The sequence below is a fragment of the Elephantulus edwardii genome, unplaced genomic scaffold, assembly GCF_000299155.1.
Source record: "Elephantulus edwardii isolate Elephantulus edwardi_28Jun2011 unplaced genomic scaffold, EleEdw1.0 scaffold00034, whole genome shotgun sequence".
Taxonomy (NCBI): Eukaryota; Metazoa; Chordata; class Mammalia; order Macroscelidea; family Macroscelididae; genus Elephantulus; species Elephantulus edwardii.
The window spans coordinates 18532498-18548314 of record NW_006399784.1 but is presented as its reverse complement, the minus strand read 5'-3'; the positions used below and the strand labels follow the sequence as shown (position 1 = coordinate 18548314).

Below are 15817 nucleotides of genomic sequence, written 5' to 3'. Positions count from 1 at the left end.
TCTCTTCTCTTCTCTTCTCTTCTCTTCGTGTGCTCACGCTCTCTCGCTCTCTCTGACATATCTTTTCTAATAAACCTGTCTTTACTTTCAGCTTCACTCCTGTTCCGTCGCCTTTCCTGTTGTTCATTCATTCTGACAAGGACTCAGCCTATGTTGAGACTGTTGTTATTATGTGCCATGAGTCTTGCCCTATTCTGAGCCAGTCTCACCATCTCTGACACACCTAGCACCATGACCCCAGTTACTGTGTCAATCACTCTCATGCAGGATCTTCCTCTCTTGATTGTCCCTCCACCTTTCCAAGCATGATGTCCTTCTCCAAAGTATGTCAGACAGAGGTTCAAAATCCTTCCCTCTTCACCCTGAAACCTACAGTGTCCCTTTTCAGCAGGAAGTAGCTAAGAGAATACGCCGTCCTCTTTTCCGTATGAATCAGGGTGAAGTCTCTCTCAGGGAGGAGTGATAGGGAATGGCGAAGGACACACTGACAAAGGAGGTTAATCAGAACTGGCTTTGACAAACATTGTGGCAATGGGACAATGAAAACAGTCTTTCAAGGGGGGGGGGAAGGAGGAAAGAACTTCCATGTTGCATTCTCCCAGACATCCCTGTGGATTATGACCTCATGTGGAGAACATGCTACTTGAGGGCCGTGGCTCTTGGGCCTCTCAGCCCCTTCAGAGCTCTAGCACATCTGTGTGGTTTCCTTAATGTCTCTTTAAAGGGGGGAAAAATAATCTAAATTTCTGAATCAGAGTAGTGGCTATCGAGGATTAGCTGGATAGTCATCCTGTGGGTTTTACTCTTATTTTCCCCTCCATATTTCCTTCAGCAAGTTTATGAGATGGGCTTCATTCTTCGGGTCTCTGAACAAATTATGGCCATGGTGGCACAGGGAATAACAGAGTCAAAACCTGACTTTAGTTTCTGATAGCTGTGTAGAGGAAGCGTGTTTCCCAGTTAACACTAAATGTATTAATTACTTCAAGGAAAGAGAAAACTAGTAATTTATAAGGTGTCAATGGAAAGCCAGACCTCAGTGCTACAAGCCATCATATATATCACAGAAACTAATAGAATATTATAAAATGGCACTTTTTTAAAAAATTGCACTTTTAATTACTCTTAATACAACTCCCATTCTCAATGCCATCATATTATAAAAAGAACAAAAAAAACCCCAAATCTCTACTTAGTAAAAGAAATGGTTAGAAAAGCCAGAAAATAAAAAGACATGAGGTTGTGTGCAGGCACACACGCACACGTACACAAGCGCAACAACAGAAATCCATGATTTTTTTAATCTGCTGCAAAGGAGGAGAGAAAAATAGGTCAAAGATAGAGTTGACTAGATAAGGGAATGGGCCGGGCCCTGGAGTGAAGCAGTAGCTCTATACATGCATTATTGAATGCTTTAGCCAACAATATTAACCTCCTTTCTCTCTGGGGCTGAGGAACGTGTTAACTCCCTCTCTCCATCCATTCACTGGGGCCCTTAAAGCTGCCTGTGTGATCCACTGTTGAAATGGTGAGGGTTTGCTTATTGTCAAGTGCAGAGAAAGTTGTAGGACATGGATTTTAATTAGTTGGAAGTAAAACAGCTAGAATAGAAGAAATAAGAAAATGTTGACACAGTGTGAAAAATGTTACCAACATCACTGTGCCTAGAAACTGTTATAGAATGGGAGCTGGGCTTTCTCCGAAGATAAAATAGAATATTAATTTTGAAAATAAAATGCAGAGAACACTGAGAGTTAGAATTGCTTAAGTGTGAACTAGGGAATGCATTTCAGAAGGAACTCTGCAGAGGAAAACCTTCGTGCCCTCCAGTGCTGAACTCAGGCTTTTTCTTTTTGGCAAAACCCTCTTCCCCCCCAACCCTTCAAGTATTGGAAGGAACAATAAAGTACTTCCTTTGTACCCTGACCTTTGCCCTAGCTTCCAGCAGAGGTTTTTACTGTACAGTAGGTCGTTTTGAATCATTATCTTCTACACATTGAAATGAACTCTGTTGAAGGAAAGATATCTCAGGATGAGCACCTGGAAGAGATGTGCCCCTGGGGAGACAGCTGACCACATATGAATGGGGAGCACCCTTTTATGAAGTGTGGACATTTAATTTTACCAAACGATGGTTAAAGGTCCTGCTGAGAATTTTCTGCTTTATGTTTGTCAGTTACAGGTCTTGATCAGAGACAGAGAGAGAGACACAGAGAGAGAGAGAGTATACTGGACATACACAGTAAAAACCATGAGTGTGTAACTAATCTAACTCATCAAGTTGTTAATATTCAGGTTACAGTGAGATTTTAGGTACATAGATTTAAGTGGTATTGTCACATAACGGGTTTTCCAGAATTATTTTTAATTTCTCCCATGTCCAAAATGAACAGATGTATTGAACATCTTTTTTGTCAGTAAAATAGTATATACTCATTTTTTCATTGGCTTTTCTTCTAAAGAAGTGCTTACTCAGTCGAGTTATAGACTCAGTAATAAATATTCTAGCTCACTCTGTAGTAAGTGGAGTCCAAGGTTGAAAGTTGCAGTCCTCACCCTCTGACTCTGTGGCCTGGAGAATGTCTTGAACAGTGTGTTCAGCAAAGGAGCAGATCAGGTGCCTGGAAATGTGACATCAACACATTACAACATGGCCCATAATTCTGAACGTTCAGCCGTGCTGAGGATTAGATTATATCCCTTTAAAATATAATAACCTCCTATAGAGATGGCCTCCCATTATGTGGTTGGGCTCTACTTTAAAGAGCCGACAGTGTATTAAAAATAAGTTCCATTGTACCCCAGAAGGAGCTGGTAGAAGAGGGGAGAGATTTAGGCTTGGGAATGGCTCAGCTGAGAAGGAGCAGTCCTTAAACAGCAAATCAGAGAAATGAATAAGGAAAACAAAAAGGCTATAAAATGCTATCTTTATATCCTTGTTACTTAAAAGTTACTATAAGGAAACTATAATTATAAGTAGTAAAAATTACAAAAATAAAGCAATTAGAAATATCAAAGATATAATATTGAGAAAGAAAAACAAAGTAAGACAAAAATCGTTCCGCTGAGATTTGCCACCTTTTCAGTGTGCGCTGGTCTCATCCCCTCCAGCCCCCTGTGGCTAGTGTTCTCGTCCTCAGGAACTCATGCTAGTTGGTTTGTATGTATCTTTTTACCCATCCTTAAGCATGAGGGTCTTGCGTTGGCCTTGTGTTATCCTGCAAAGAAAAACAGACATGGTGCTTAGGACCAGACAGGATTGAACCAAGGTCTCAGGAAATATCAAAAGTTCAGAACTGAGAAAGTGTTAATACTTTAAATCATTTACCATTATGACACTAACAATAGTACAATGATCAAATAGGAAATAATTAAAATTGTTTCTTAGAAGAAAAGAAGGGAGAAGGCATTGATTCTTCTTCTGTCATCTTTGGTCATTATTCAGCTCTCTGATGCATAGCAAGTAATTGTGAAGACCATGGCCTGGATTAGGCACACCTTAGTCTCTAGACTAACATCGTTGCTTTTAAGTACTCTGGAGAGGTCCCTGACAAATTTTGAGCTGGGTTGATTTAGATGAAAGAGCGCCGTGGTAGGGGAAGAAACTTGTTTGGCACTTGCAGCCACTCGTACACTCTCTTATGGAACATCATTCTTCTGCCTTGGTACTTCCAAGAGCCACTAAGCCACCAGACACCTGTGGAGTGACTTTCATCACTGGCAGGTCTCTTTCATATCCTAGTGGGAAATCCTTGGATTGATATGAATGCACACGTTACATTTTAGCTCTTCTGTTTACCAAGAACGGGTTTACTCTCTAGTGGGAGAATTTTTGCTTGTAACGGAAGAAGCCCTGGTGGTGCAATGATTAAGAGCTTGAGTGTTAATGAAAAGGTTGGTGATTATACTCAGGTTTCTCTTCAGATCGTATAAATCTTTTGCCTTTTACTAAAGATTTCTGTGAAGAGAGACAATCTTGAGTTCTCACTCTGTTTTTTTTAGGTGTTGTGTTTATACACAGGGCTTTTTTTTTTTTTAAAAAAAAAGGTTGGTTTTTCAGACTTACCTACCACTTTGGAAGAAAAGACCTGTGGTGGGCTCCCTAAGATTACAGCCCAAGAAGTGCAATGGGACTGTTCTACACTCTCAGGGTGCCTGTGAATTGGCGTCAGCTTGAATGAAAAATTAGTGAACTCTAATCTACTTCCAGGAGCTCTGGTGGCCTAGTGTCAAGAAGTTGTGCTGCAATCCTGAAGGCACTGGGTTCAAGGCCACCAGCTGCTCCGGTTCAAGGCCACCAGCTGCTCCGCAGGAGAAGGATGGGCTATCTCCTCCTTTGTGATTAATTGCCTCTGAATAGCCACACGAGGGCCAGCTTTGGGTCGGTTCTGACTCCACAGTACACAGTGACAACACAATCTACTTCCTTGGGGCCTCCGGTGTCATAGTTTGTTGTGAGTTGTGCTGCTAAGCCAAAGGCCATGCCTCTGGCTTTTCAAATTCGTGGGCATCTCTGAGGGAGAAGGATAGGCAGTCTCTTCCCCTGCAATTTACAGCTTTGGAAACTCAATGGAGGGTCAGTTATGAGTTTGTTTCGATGCCACAGCAATGAATTTTAGTTCACTGACCATGTTTCCTATTGGAACACTGACCCCACTGCCTACAGGATCTGGGATGTCCAGAAGAAGAGATTGTGAATTGATTGGAAGTGGTGACAGACTCTCCTTTGGGCCAGGTGTCTGTGACTTCCACGCTTGGGCAGCCAGGGAGTCTCACAGGGATCCCACGTGCAGATTCCACTGCCCTGATTGAGTCTAAAGCACCACCCCATCCCACACAGATTCCTTTCTCCGTGGCTCAGCTTTGAGGCTGCACACACTTGGGAAATAAGATAAGCTAATTAGCATGTGTAGTGACAGCCTTCTTTATAGGGCTTTAACAAACACCTTTATATCCTGCTGTGGAAGGATCAAGGTACCTGTGAGAAAGAGGCTCTTAATGCACCATGTAGGTCTCAGGATATCAGAAAAGAGTGAGGCTGGCCCGAGTTATCACTTGTCTCGCTTTCTTTTGTTTGGACAAGGTCCTGGGTTTGTTTTCCTTGTAAGGTGCTCAATCACCACCAGCTCAGGTTTTTCCTTAGAGGATATTACTGATTTCTTTAAATTAGTGAGTGGCTTTTGAGGCCCCAGTTCAGGCTGTTTCTTCAGGCTATGACTGCCTCTTTGTTGAGCAAGGCAGGCTACAGGAAGGGCTGGGGAAGGTCCTTAGGCTCCTGGTACGTGGCTTACCTCGTGGGATCATCATTTGTGTCATCTTCCCACAGACATAACTCTAGGGTCACTAGTGGACTTAACCTGGCACTGCTAATGGCTTGCTACAATTCAGTTACGAGAACAACATCCCGGTGTGAATACAGCTAGTGGAAAAACATTTGCCAAGTCTTAGAGATCTTGAGGGAACTCTGGTGACCTAGTTGTTTCATGGCCAAGCCCCAAGGCTGTTGTCTCCAGTGGTTTAAATCCACCTTTTTGGGATGAGATGGAAAATCTCTTCCATTTTTTATTTGCAGAAATGAGATGGAACTGATGCGATGGCATTAAGTTTGCTTTTTGGGTGCAGGAATCTCAGCAATATGAAAGCTTGAAGTAAGTAGAACCAGGAGGAATCAAAAAGACCCAGGCTAGCAGTTCAACTCTGGTCCTGCTTTAGGCAGTTTAAAAAAGGATGCCTTTGAGGTTCAGTTTCCTTATCTATCAGATAGAAATAATAAGAGTAATTTTCTCCATTACTTTTATGTCAATAATTGTGACCCAGGCCAAATGTGTGGAGTCCCAGGGAATTGAGAGTGAGGAGAGTGAGACGGACTTGGAGCCAGTGCATGTGTTTGGAAGGTACGCTAGCCAAATGTTTATTAGAGCAGATACTGACTGTATTCAATACAGCATGTGTGTGTACCTCAAGAGATCTATGTCAAAGAAGGTAGACCTGCATTCCTGATTGAAGAGGGTGCAGAGCAAGTTCTTTGAGTGTGTATCAATATGTACATTCTTACTTGTTGCCTTGAGTTTATGAATGAAAATAAACATGGAATGTTTTACTTTAATACATTTAGATTCTTCTTTTTTGTTAGTTAGCCAAGATTTATTCTCACCCTTTCTTTTCCTCCTCTCCTCCTCCTCCTGCTTTTCATACTGAACTTGAACTAAGATCCTTGGGAAAGATTCTAATAAGTCTGTCTTTTTAGCTTAGAAGTTTATTTTATGGCGGGCAGGTGATTGTGTTAACATGAAATGAACCCCTGGGTTAGTAAATAATGTGGTGGTTTAAGATTAAGCTTCAAAAGAAGGCAACTATACTCTTGTAAAAATTTAACTTTATAGCCAGGAAGTGACATTAACATCGGCTAATAGTCTTGCTGCTGCTTCTAAGCGTGCTTATAAACTTCGAAGCAGGCCCAGAGATCAAGAATTTGGTCTGAAACTCGATTCCCTTTTGTTCACAATGAATAACATACATTTGGAAAGGAAGGACATTATAACAACATTCCTATTTTAGCTAGCCTGCCTTTACTGAAAAACAAATGGAAAAAATTGCAGCAATTTTAACGTTATCTATCTGTCCTCCATACATCCTGGATATTTACTTCCAGAGAAATAAAAGGCTTTTGCATTAAAAAAAAATTAGTAAGTTCAGAATAATTCCTAGTCTGATAAACCCTTCCAGATTGTGATTAATGTTGAGCAGTAAAAAACTATTGTAGGAAGGAAGTGGGAATTACATCTAATGTTATGGTACAAAATTGTATAAATTACTGAATGGAAAACTGATTTGCTCATTAAACATACACCCAAACCACAATAAAAAGGAAAACTTATATAAGAATAGGGAGCTCTGGTGGCCTAGAGGCAGGAAGCTGTGCTGCAATCCTAAAGGCATGCGGTTCGAGGCCACCAATTACTCTGTGGGAGGATGGGCAGTCTCCTCCTGTGTGATTAACTGCTGCTGAGAAGCCACTGGAGGGTCAGCTCTGGGTTGGTTCCAACTCTGTGGTACAATAACAACGTAAGAATTAGAACCTTGGGTGACCTAGTTATAAGTTGTGCTGCATTCCCAAAGGCACGTGGTTCGAATCCACTAGCAGCTTCATGGGAAAAAGATGGGCATTCTCCTGTGTGATTTACTGCCTCTGAAAACTCACTGGAGGATCAGATATGGGTTGGTTCCAACTTGACAGCCCTGAGCAATAATAGCATACTAGAATGCCTGCCATATTTTATTAAACTATAACGCACCCTACTTGTAGAGATGCTCAAGTAAAGAAAAATATGCATTTTTCGATTTGGTGAGACATTACAGCAGAAGTTGTGTTTTGGTTTTATTTTTTTAATTCAGTGGAAATAAAATAGACATTCCTCTGGTACTCTCAGCTGTCAGCTAAGATTCATCTAACATTGGCCATAATATCCCTAGTGCCACCGCCTTTTCTAACCCCAGTCTGCACATCTATCAGATCTCTGTTGATGTGTTATCTCAGTCGTTTTTGGATAATTTCATATGGCTTGAAGCTTAACATTAAGAAAACCATGGGCCCAATTTGCAGCATCAAGATAGATAGCGAAGAGATTCACAACACTCTTGGTGCCAGCAGCCAGGAAATCAAAAGATGAAATACATTGGGAAAATCTGTTGTCAGGGACCTCTCCAAAGCATTGAAGAGCAACGATGTCAGTCTAGAGACTAAGGTGTGCCTGATCCAGGTCATGGTCTTCACAATTATTTGCAATGCTTCAGAGAGCTGGACAATGACTAAGGATGATAGAAGAAGAATTGATGTCTTTGAGTTGTGCTGGAGAAGAGTTTTGAATATACCACGGACTGCCAAGAGAACAAATAGGTCTGTCTTAGAGAGGGAGTCAAGGATTTTGAAGCGCCCTCTGACATACTTTGGGCATGGTGTAAGAAGTGACATCATGCTTGAAAGAGTGGAGGGAAAGCAAAAGAGAGGAAGACATTGGATGACATGGATTAACTCAGTGACTGGAGTAATGGGGGTAGGTGTGTCAGAGACAATGAACCCGGCTAAAGATAGAGCAGAATTCAAGGATGATCACTGTGAGTCACGAGTGACTTGACAGCACATAACAATTAAATAAAATATAAAAGACTTTCCTTTTGCTAAAAGTGCTGTTGGATATGTATTTATTTTTTCAATAAGAGCAGAATTTGAGTTTAAAAAAAATGGAAAATTCTATGGCATTTTTAAATATGACAATAGATACACTTTTATATCTCTGCACTGGGGTTGGGACTCATTGTGCAGTATCTTTAAGAGTTATTTTTTGCTTGCATAGTTAAAATCTTACATGATTCTTTCTAGGCTAAGATGTCTACTTCCACATAGCAGCTTTAAGTTTGTACTGTCACTGTGGTATTCTAAGAAGAAATTGGTAAATTGAGAAAACCTCAATATGTATGATAGAAAATCATATATTGAAACACCTATAATTATAGCAGGCTAAGAAGAAAGCTTGGTATAATATTTAATTTACTTTAATGGTTATGAAACTATATGAAATGTATCCATTATCACTAAATTTATAAATTAGAAGTTATTTTATTGCAAATTAATTTTGTACTTTGATAGATTTTTGCTTCTTCCCTCTAGCTCTTTTTATTGGTACTTTAACAGTCTTCTCTGTATTCCCCCCCTCCCCCCCAGATTACTGTCCTGGATGCAAAGCGGAACATGAACATTGGGATATTCCTTAAACAGTTTAAGAAGTAAGACTTTTGCAAACATTTTAAATTTGGTTCTGTGCCTGCTATGAGCTTCCTGTAGGGATGAGGGCTCTGAAATGTAGACTGTGATCGGAGGGACAGTCCTTCCTCATATATACGGATCCTTAGGTGCATTGACTTGGTGGGTCTGCAGCGTCTATCACTTTCTGAAAACATAATTTAGTAGCTCCACATACGAAGAGATCATCTGGGGTGTCTGTCTAAAGCTGCCATAGCAGAGAATTTATAGATTCATCTTTAGGTTGCCCCTAGTTATGTTAGTTTAGGTTACACTTAACCTGGTGCTTGAAACTCCTGCTATTAAATTCAGGTGTTTTAAAATGGAAAGAGGAGGCCTCTGCAGAAGTCCCGGTGAGATCAAAGAGGATTGTTTTCCTAAAGAGGATTGTTTTCCTAAAGAGGAGTCCCAGTGGTTATTGTTGCCCCAGATTTTCTGGGACATCCCAGGATGGTTTTCTTCATGAAGTTTCTCTGAGTGCACGGCAGCTCCTATTTCACTGGCCACGGTGCTGTTGTGAGCATTAGTCCTAAACTGCCCATCAGGCTGGGAAGAAGGTGGTATGGGAAGGAGAGTACAAGTGGTTTGTTTTCATTTCCGCTGGCTTGTATCTCTATTGACACACCAGCAAACGTGAAATGGGATCTAATTAATTGTCTTTTCAAGGTCTCCTCAGTCCATTGTAGAAGATATCCATCAGGGAAACAATGAGCACTACGGATCAGAGACGTTGCAAGAGTTTCTCAAGCTTTTGCCAGAGCCAGAAGAGGTAAGGAATTTGGCACCTGAGTCTTAGATGTTAGGAGTGATGATAAAAGTTTAATATTTTAGAATTTGAACTCACATTGCAAAGGCACTTGCCAATCCAGAACCCTGCATTTTCTCAAATGCAAGTTAAAAGTGGCTCAGGAGGTGAGCATGGGTTATGAGGTCAAACTCCAGGATCAGACGTGATCTGTACCGTAACCTAAGAACTGTGGGTCTTGACTCCTGTGGACTTTGGTTCTCTCACCTGTAAAGTGAAGATAATGATGCTTACCTCACTGAATTGTCAAGATGATTACATCCTAGTTAGACATCTAACTTGGTGCTTGGCGCATGGGAACTTAATGCATGTTAGTGCCTTTTCCCACCCTCTAATGATGCTTCTCTTTACCTTGGGTGAACCCAGGCAAACGTGTAACATGTTTCTTTTTATAAAGGAAAAAAACCCAAACATTTTCAGTTCTGAAAATATCAAGAGGTGGGTAAACTGTTAATAAATGTTGACACAGTTGATTAGAGACCAGAAGTATCTATCATAATAACACTGGACCATAATATAAATTTTCTGATTTTCTTTTTTTTTTCTGGACAAGATCAACTGTTGAATGATGGGAGGCTTGATAGGAAGAAATGGTTGGAGTTTTGGTAGGAAATCTTCTAAAATTGTTATATTGTCCTTTATGTCTGAATAAGCAACCCTCGGGAAAAAACTCATACAAAACTATGTCCTTGTACATATCTGAATAACAGAATTTTACAGAATAAAAAGTGTAGGTTACCCTTGACACATACACGGCTATTCCGTCCCCTCTTCCTCCTCTTCTTTGTAGAGGTAATATAACATCTCAATTCTCATTGCTGCCAAGTCAGAACAGACTTATAGCTGACCTCTGTTGGGTTTTCAAGGCTGTTAATTGCCTGAAAGGAGATTGTTCTTTTTCTTTGGAGGAGCCACTAGTAGACTTGAGCTGCCAGGACCTATGGGTTAACAAACAGCTCAACTCGTGGACTGAACCACCTGATTCTCAGCTCTTTTAATAATAAACAAGAAATATATTTATACTTTGTCTTTTATACTGGTTATTATTAAACTTAAAAGGTCAAGTTTAAGATCTTGGTGGTTCATTAATATACTAAGTATATTTAATAACCGGAGGCTCTCTACCTTGAGTTGTCTGTTTGCAAATTAAGTGTAATTAAGTAGGCCAGATTAATTAATGGCATTTATTAATCTTAGTAAAAGGTCTTAAAGTCTTAAGGGAAAGGTACATGAAATCATAATTTACCTTGAATCTTACTTACTTAAAAGTCTTTAATCTTTCTTTTATGTAAAGAAGGAGAATTCCAAATCTTTAATTAGGATCCACAGAGTTTAATTTGAGTTGAATTTAAAGAGATTTGGGTGCTTTAGGGATCTTGGTTCTGATTACTTTCTTCCACGACTTCTCACAACATTGGTCCATGCCCCAACCCCTAACTGACCTCATTCTTTCTGGGTGAGAACTACATTTCTGATGACGCGTATCTAAGTGCTCTGAAAGCTTTGACTGTCTAAAGAAATGCAGGTTAGGCACGAGGGAGGCTCACAGCTGGAGTGGAGAGGTGGGAAGGAGAATATGTTATTCTTAATGTCTTAATTTCTAACTTAAAGCTCAAAGGCGATTAGGAAATACAAAGGCTATGGGAGATTGGGGGATCTTTCAAAAAAGCAAATTAGCTGTGAAGCCCATCTCCTTTTAAACAACTGTGTCCTGAATTGTGCGTGGGATATAATTTAGAGGGTAGAATGTTAAGGGAAAGGTGAACACCCCACCCAAGCGAAACCCAGTCCCGAGTTACTGGCTGTCTCGCTAGCTGGTCAGCTCGTCCCCCAGACAGTGTCCCACTGAGACACGCTGGCGTGGGGGCCTGATGTGTCTTCCCAGCCACTGAGCAGCCACAGCTGTCTCTCCTATCACCCCTGCAGCTGGGTCATCCTTAGGGTGACTATCTGATAATCTTGGTCACACTTCTCTTTATTTATGTTACTGAATCCGGGCTTCAGTGTACCACACCCTCCAAACTCATCTGGGAACTTCCTTCAGGAACACCCTGACAGTCCTGAGAGTGACCAGAGCCCCTCCCTCCCTCTCTCCAGGGATCCTGCTCTTCATGGGGGTTTATTCAAATCTGAAGTCAAGGATAGATGGCTCTTGGTGAGCAGTGTGGCCTCTGCCACCACCCAGACAGGACCAAAGAGAGTGGGTTGCTGGGTGGAGAATGGAGGGTGGAGAGGAGGCTGGGCCAAGTAAGAGAGTTAGGAATGTGGTTGAAATATGCTAATAAATACATAAGTGTATGTATAACCACATGTTAAGCCTGTGGTGTAACGTTCTCTTAGTACAAGAAGGGACTAGACATTTATTGATTGTCCTGCATTCTAAGCACTCTATAGGCTGAAATTAAACTTGACAAATAATGTACTTAAACTGCTTTTAGCCCAATGCTTGGCACATAGAAAGTCGATAAATTGAAGCTATTATTATTTTTCAATTTAATCCTCACAGTGACATAGGATGTTCCTTATTTTGTAAATGAGAAACCAAGGCTCACATGGGCTGGATGCTCCTCATCAAGGTTGTAGAGGAGAGGGCTGGAATTGAACCTTGGATTGCCTGACCCCAGGCCAGACCTTTCTGCTCCACTCCCTCCCTCTGAGGAAGGAAGAGCAAAGGTTGTCAAAACTGTGCCTTGAGCCAGGCAGGCCACCCAGCCTTTTCATCACCTCTGCTGTCATAAAGTACTGGTATGAATACATATCACTCGAATAATGATATCATTTTATCAGCACTCAGAAAAAAATATGAACTGAAACAACTCTCTTCTCTCTCGAGTTCACAGCTAGCTGGACTTAAAGGTCAATCTTTTTCATTACTTTCTCTGTGCTCTACCACAGAAGGTTTATCTACCATTATTTTGTTCACCGTTCCTCAAATGTGTGGTTAAAACGTACAGAGAGGAGGGACCCAGCATGGAATGCCTAGCCATGTGCCCCGCATACAGTAAAGGCTGGCCAGAGGGAGTGCAGGGGCAAGGAGTCTTACAAGGAATCCATGTAGAGACTTTCTAGGGAGCCACTTACCCTGCCCCACACGTCACGTCACGTGCACTCCCTTCTATCTTATATCACAGGAACAGGGCTGTTGGGGTGGTGGGATACTCTGTTCTCTCTAGGGACAGGTTGCACTGCCTCCTCTTTTCTATCTTTAGAGGCTCTTTCTACCATCTTTGTTGACTCTGCTAACTGGAGGAGAATGCCAAGGAGGAAACTTATGTCTTCTGTTGGGTGGGCAGGTGGATGGGAAATCCTGCTCCTTCAAGGCCATGATAGTGGAAGGAGGTAGAATGCAGGGGGCCAGCCCTTGAGAATGGGTCTCCAGGAGCATGCTGTTTGCTGTGAAGACAGAAACCAGGCACAGCCAGCATCACACTGAGAGCCACTTGGCTCAGCCAACAAAATTATGCCTAACAATGTTTAATAAATGCTTTTTGATAATGATGAGAATGTGTAATAATTATAGGGTTTACTCACCTCGCTTTCTTACTTCTCTACCACTGTGAAAGTATAATAATCCCTCGTAATGAACACAAATCCTGTTTTGAAATAAGAGTTAAGCACTGTGTATATGGCTTTTCAATTCAGTAAATGTCTTTCTATAACCATTCTCTCGAAATCTGTAAACATTTTTAGCCCTTTACATAAGTGAAGTATATTAATCATTGCTCAGTTACAGTTTAGTCTAATGTTTAATAGAAATATTTACCAAGTTTCCTTCACCATGACCTGTTCTAATGCTTTAGACAGAAAACTGTGGAGTGATTTTTAGAAGCTTTGCACATACTACATATATGGTCTTCTGAAAGGTACATCACTGTGCCCCTGCCCATATATAGTAAATTGTTAAAACTCCAGTTCGGGAAGGATCAGAATTCATCCTTTTCTCAGTTCATAAACCAGGCACTGACTTTACCTTAGCTAAAATGGAAGCTCCATCTGCTCATATATTTAGTAAAGCTGAATTAATATTTCATGATAAATTAATTGGATAGTCACTCTTGTTCCCTAAAGGTAGAGGAAATAATGCAATTTTGTATGTGGTTAGTTTCTGCTCATTTTAAAAAACATGTGCCCATTGGGCTGCTGCTAACCAAAAGGTTGCTGTGGGTGGCTCAGACCTGCCGACAGCTCCGTGTAAGATGAGCAGCCCTGCTCAGGTAGTGGTTTACGGCCTCGGGAACCCAGGGGATAGTTCTCTTTTGTCCCGTGGAGTCTCTGAGAGTTGGAACCAACTCAGTAGCAGTGGTTTATGACCCACACTTAATACTCGGTGTGATTTTGCACTGTTCTCTATTTTTATTTTCAGATAATTGATGTGTTATTTCAGTCTGTGAGTCTTTCCAAATACTTGCTCCTTTATAGTTTTGAAGTTCTGTTTCCTATTTTTCAAGACTTAAAAATAGTGTTATTTTTATGGGAGAAAGAGAGTTAAGCTCTACCAAGAATAATAAAAAGTGGAAAGTGTAACAGCTAGCGGTAACAATGGGCTGTATAACCTACTGTGGTTTTTAAGGTACAGATCACCACAAAGTGTATTTCTGTTGCAGGAGTGTCTGTTACAGTGAGCTTAAATTGTTCTTGTTTTGGATTGATCCAGTTTTCTTTGTGACACAGTATGGGGACTTTTCTGGGTGGGAAGTAGGGACCTCTTTGCCCCTGCCTCCACCTGCTAGCTGCTTAGTTAGATGTCTATGTCAGACGTTCTTTGACCCTTTACTACAGCTAAACAGATATTTGTGTTAATAACTGCTAGTTTAGTTAAATTATTTATAAAGGTAATATCTATATCTACATGTCCACTGTAGACATTTTAGAAAAGTAATAGTCACCGTCATCTGGGGAGCTCAGGTGGTATAATTCCCTTGGGCCATGCCTTTTTGGCAGTTCAAATCCACCTGCTTCTTATTTAAGAGAAAGAAAGACATTCTCCATCTGTGTAGTTTACAGCCTTGGGAAAGCCTCCGGAGGGCTAGCTGTGAGTAGATTCTGACTGGACAGTAATGAGTTTTGAGTTTGAGCCCTCTGACCTTACTGGCTTTTTGTCTTCTTCCTGTCTGTATATGTGGTGAGTGCAGGGGGACAATGCTGCTGTGTGCTGTTGGGTCAGAGCAGACCCACAGCCAACCCTCCAGCAGGTTTTCAGAGGCAGTTAATCTCACAGGAAGTAGTTGCCCATCCTCCAGCAGAGCAGCTGGTGAGTTTGAACAGAGAGCTTTTGGGATTGCAGCACAGCTTCTTACCACTGGGCCACTGGAGGGGGCAGGGCAATAGACACTTTTAAACATTTTCAGAAATGAGATCCTATTTTACATACTGTTTTATTATCAGCTTTTTTTTTTCTCAAAGGATTCATTCAATCGTTTTATTGGTTCTTTTTCTCTTTCTGGTGGAGAGCCGGAGTGTACTTCCTTCATAGTCCCTTCCTGTGGAACTGGATCTGTGAAGTAGAATTCCAGGGAGAGGAGGCCTGCTTAGACTTTACCCAGTCCAATTATTTTGTAACCAAAATGCTCTAAGTCATAGGAGTTCCCCCCCCCGCTTATGACCTAAAGGATTGTGATATGGTGACTGTACAGTTTTTTCTCTCTTCTCCCAAACAACAATCATCCCTTTCGGATTATTAGTTACAGAAGGTTTTCATCTGTAGAGCTGATCCTTTTTTTCCACTCCTCTCCTTTTAGTCCCATCCTTGAGAATTCTAGGGGCTCCAGCTCTCTGATTTGTAAGGGACTGAGCCATGATGGGATATTCAGTACTCTTCTCCTGAATATCCCACTATGGCTCAGTCCCCTACATATCCCACAGACTGCCCAGAGAACAAAACGACCTGTTCTGGAGGAAGTGTAAGCATGGCACTCAGAGGCAAGGATGGGGAAACTTGGTCTCACATGCTTTGGCCTCGTTGTCAGGAGCGGCCAGTCCTTGGAAAAGAACATCATGATAGGAAAGGTCAGAGAAAGAGGGGAAGACCCTCAAGAGGATGGATTGACACAGTGGCTGTAACAGTGGGCTCAAGTATGCTGGAGAGCGTGAAGGTGGTGCAAGGAGAGGCGCAGCTCAGATCTGTGGTTCATCTGTTGCTGTGAGTGGTAGTCAACTTGATGGCACCTAACAGCAACAAGCTGTGCTAGTGGAGTCACTAAGCACTTTGCTGC

The 15817-nt window shown here is 41.4% G+C and overlaps 1 protein-coding gene across 1 annotated transcript in view; it reads left to right on the top strand.

Moving 5' to 3' along the window:
• The window catches only part of FHDC1 (FH2 domain containing 1), a 34172-nt gene that overhangs the window by 829 nt on the left and 17526 nt on the right, over positions 1-15817 (top strand). The window contains exons 3-4 of the mRNA XM_006884499.1: positions 8723-8784; positions 9467-9569. Of these exons, the coding sequence (XP_006884561.1) occupies positions 8723-8784; positions 9467-9569 (165 nt within the window). The remainder of the gene's footprint in view (positions 1-8722; positions 8785-9466; positions 9570-15817) is intronic.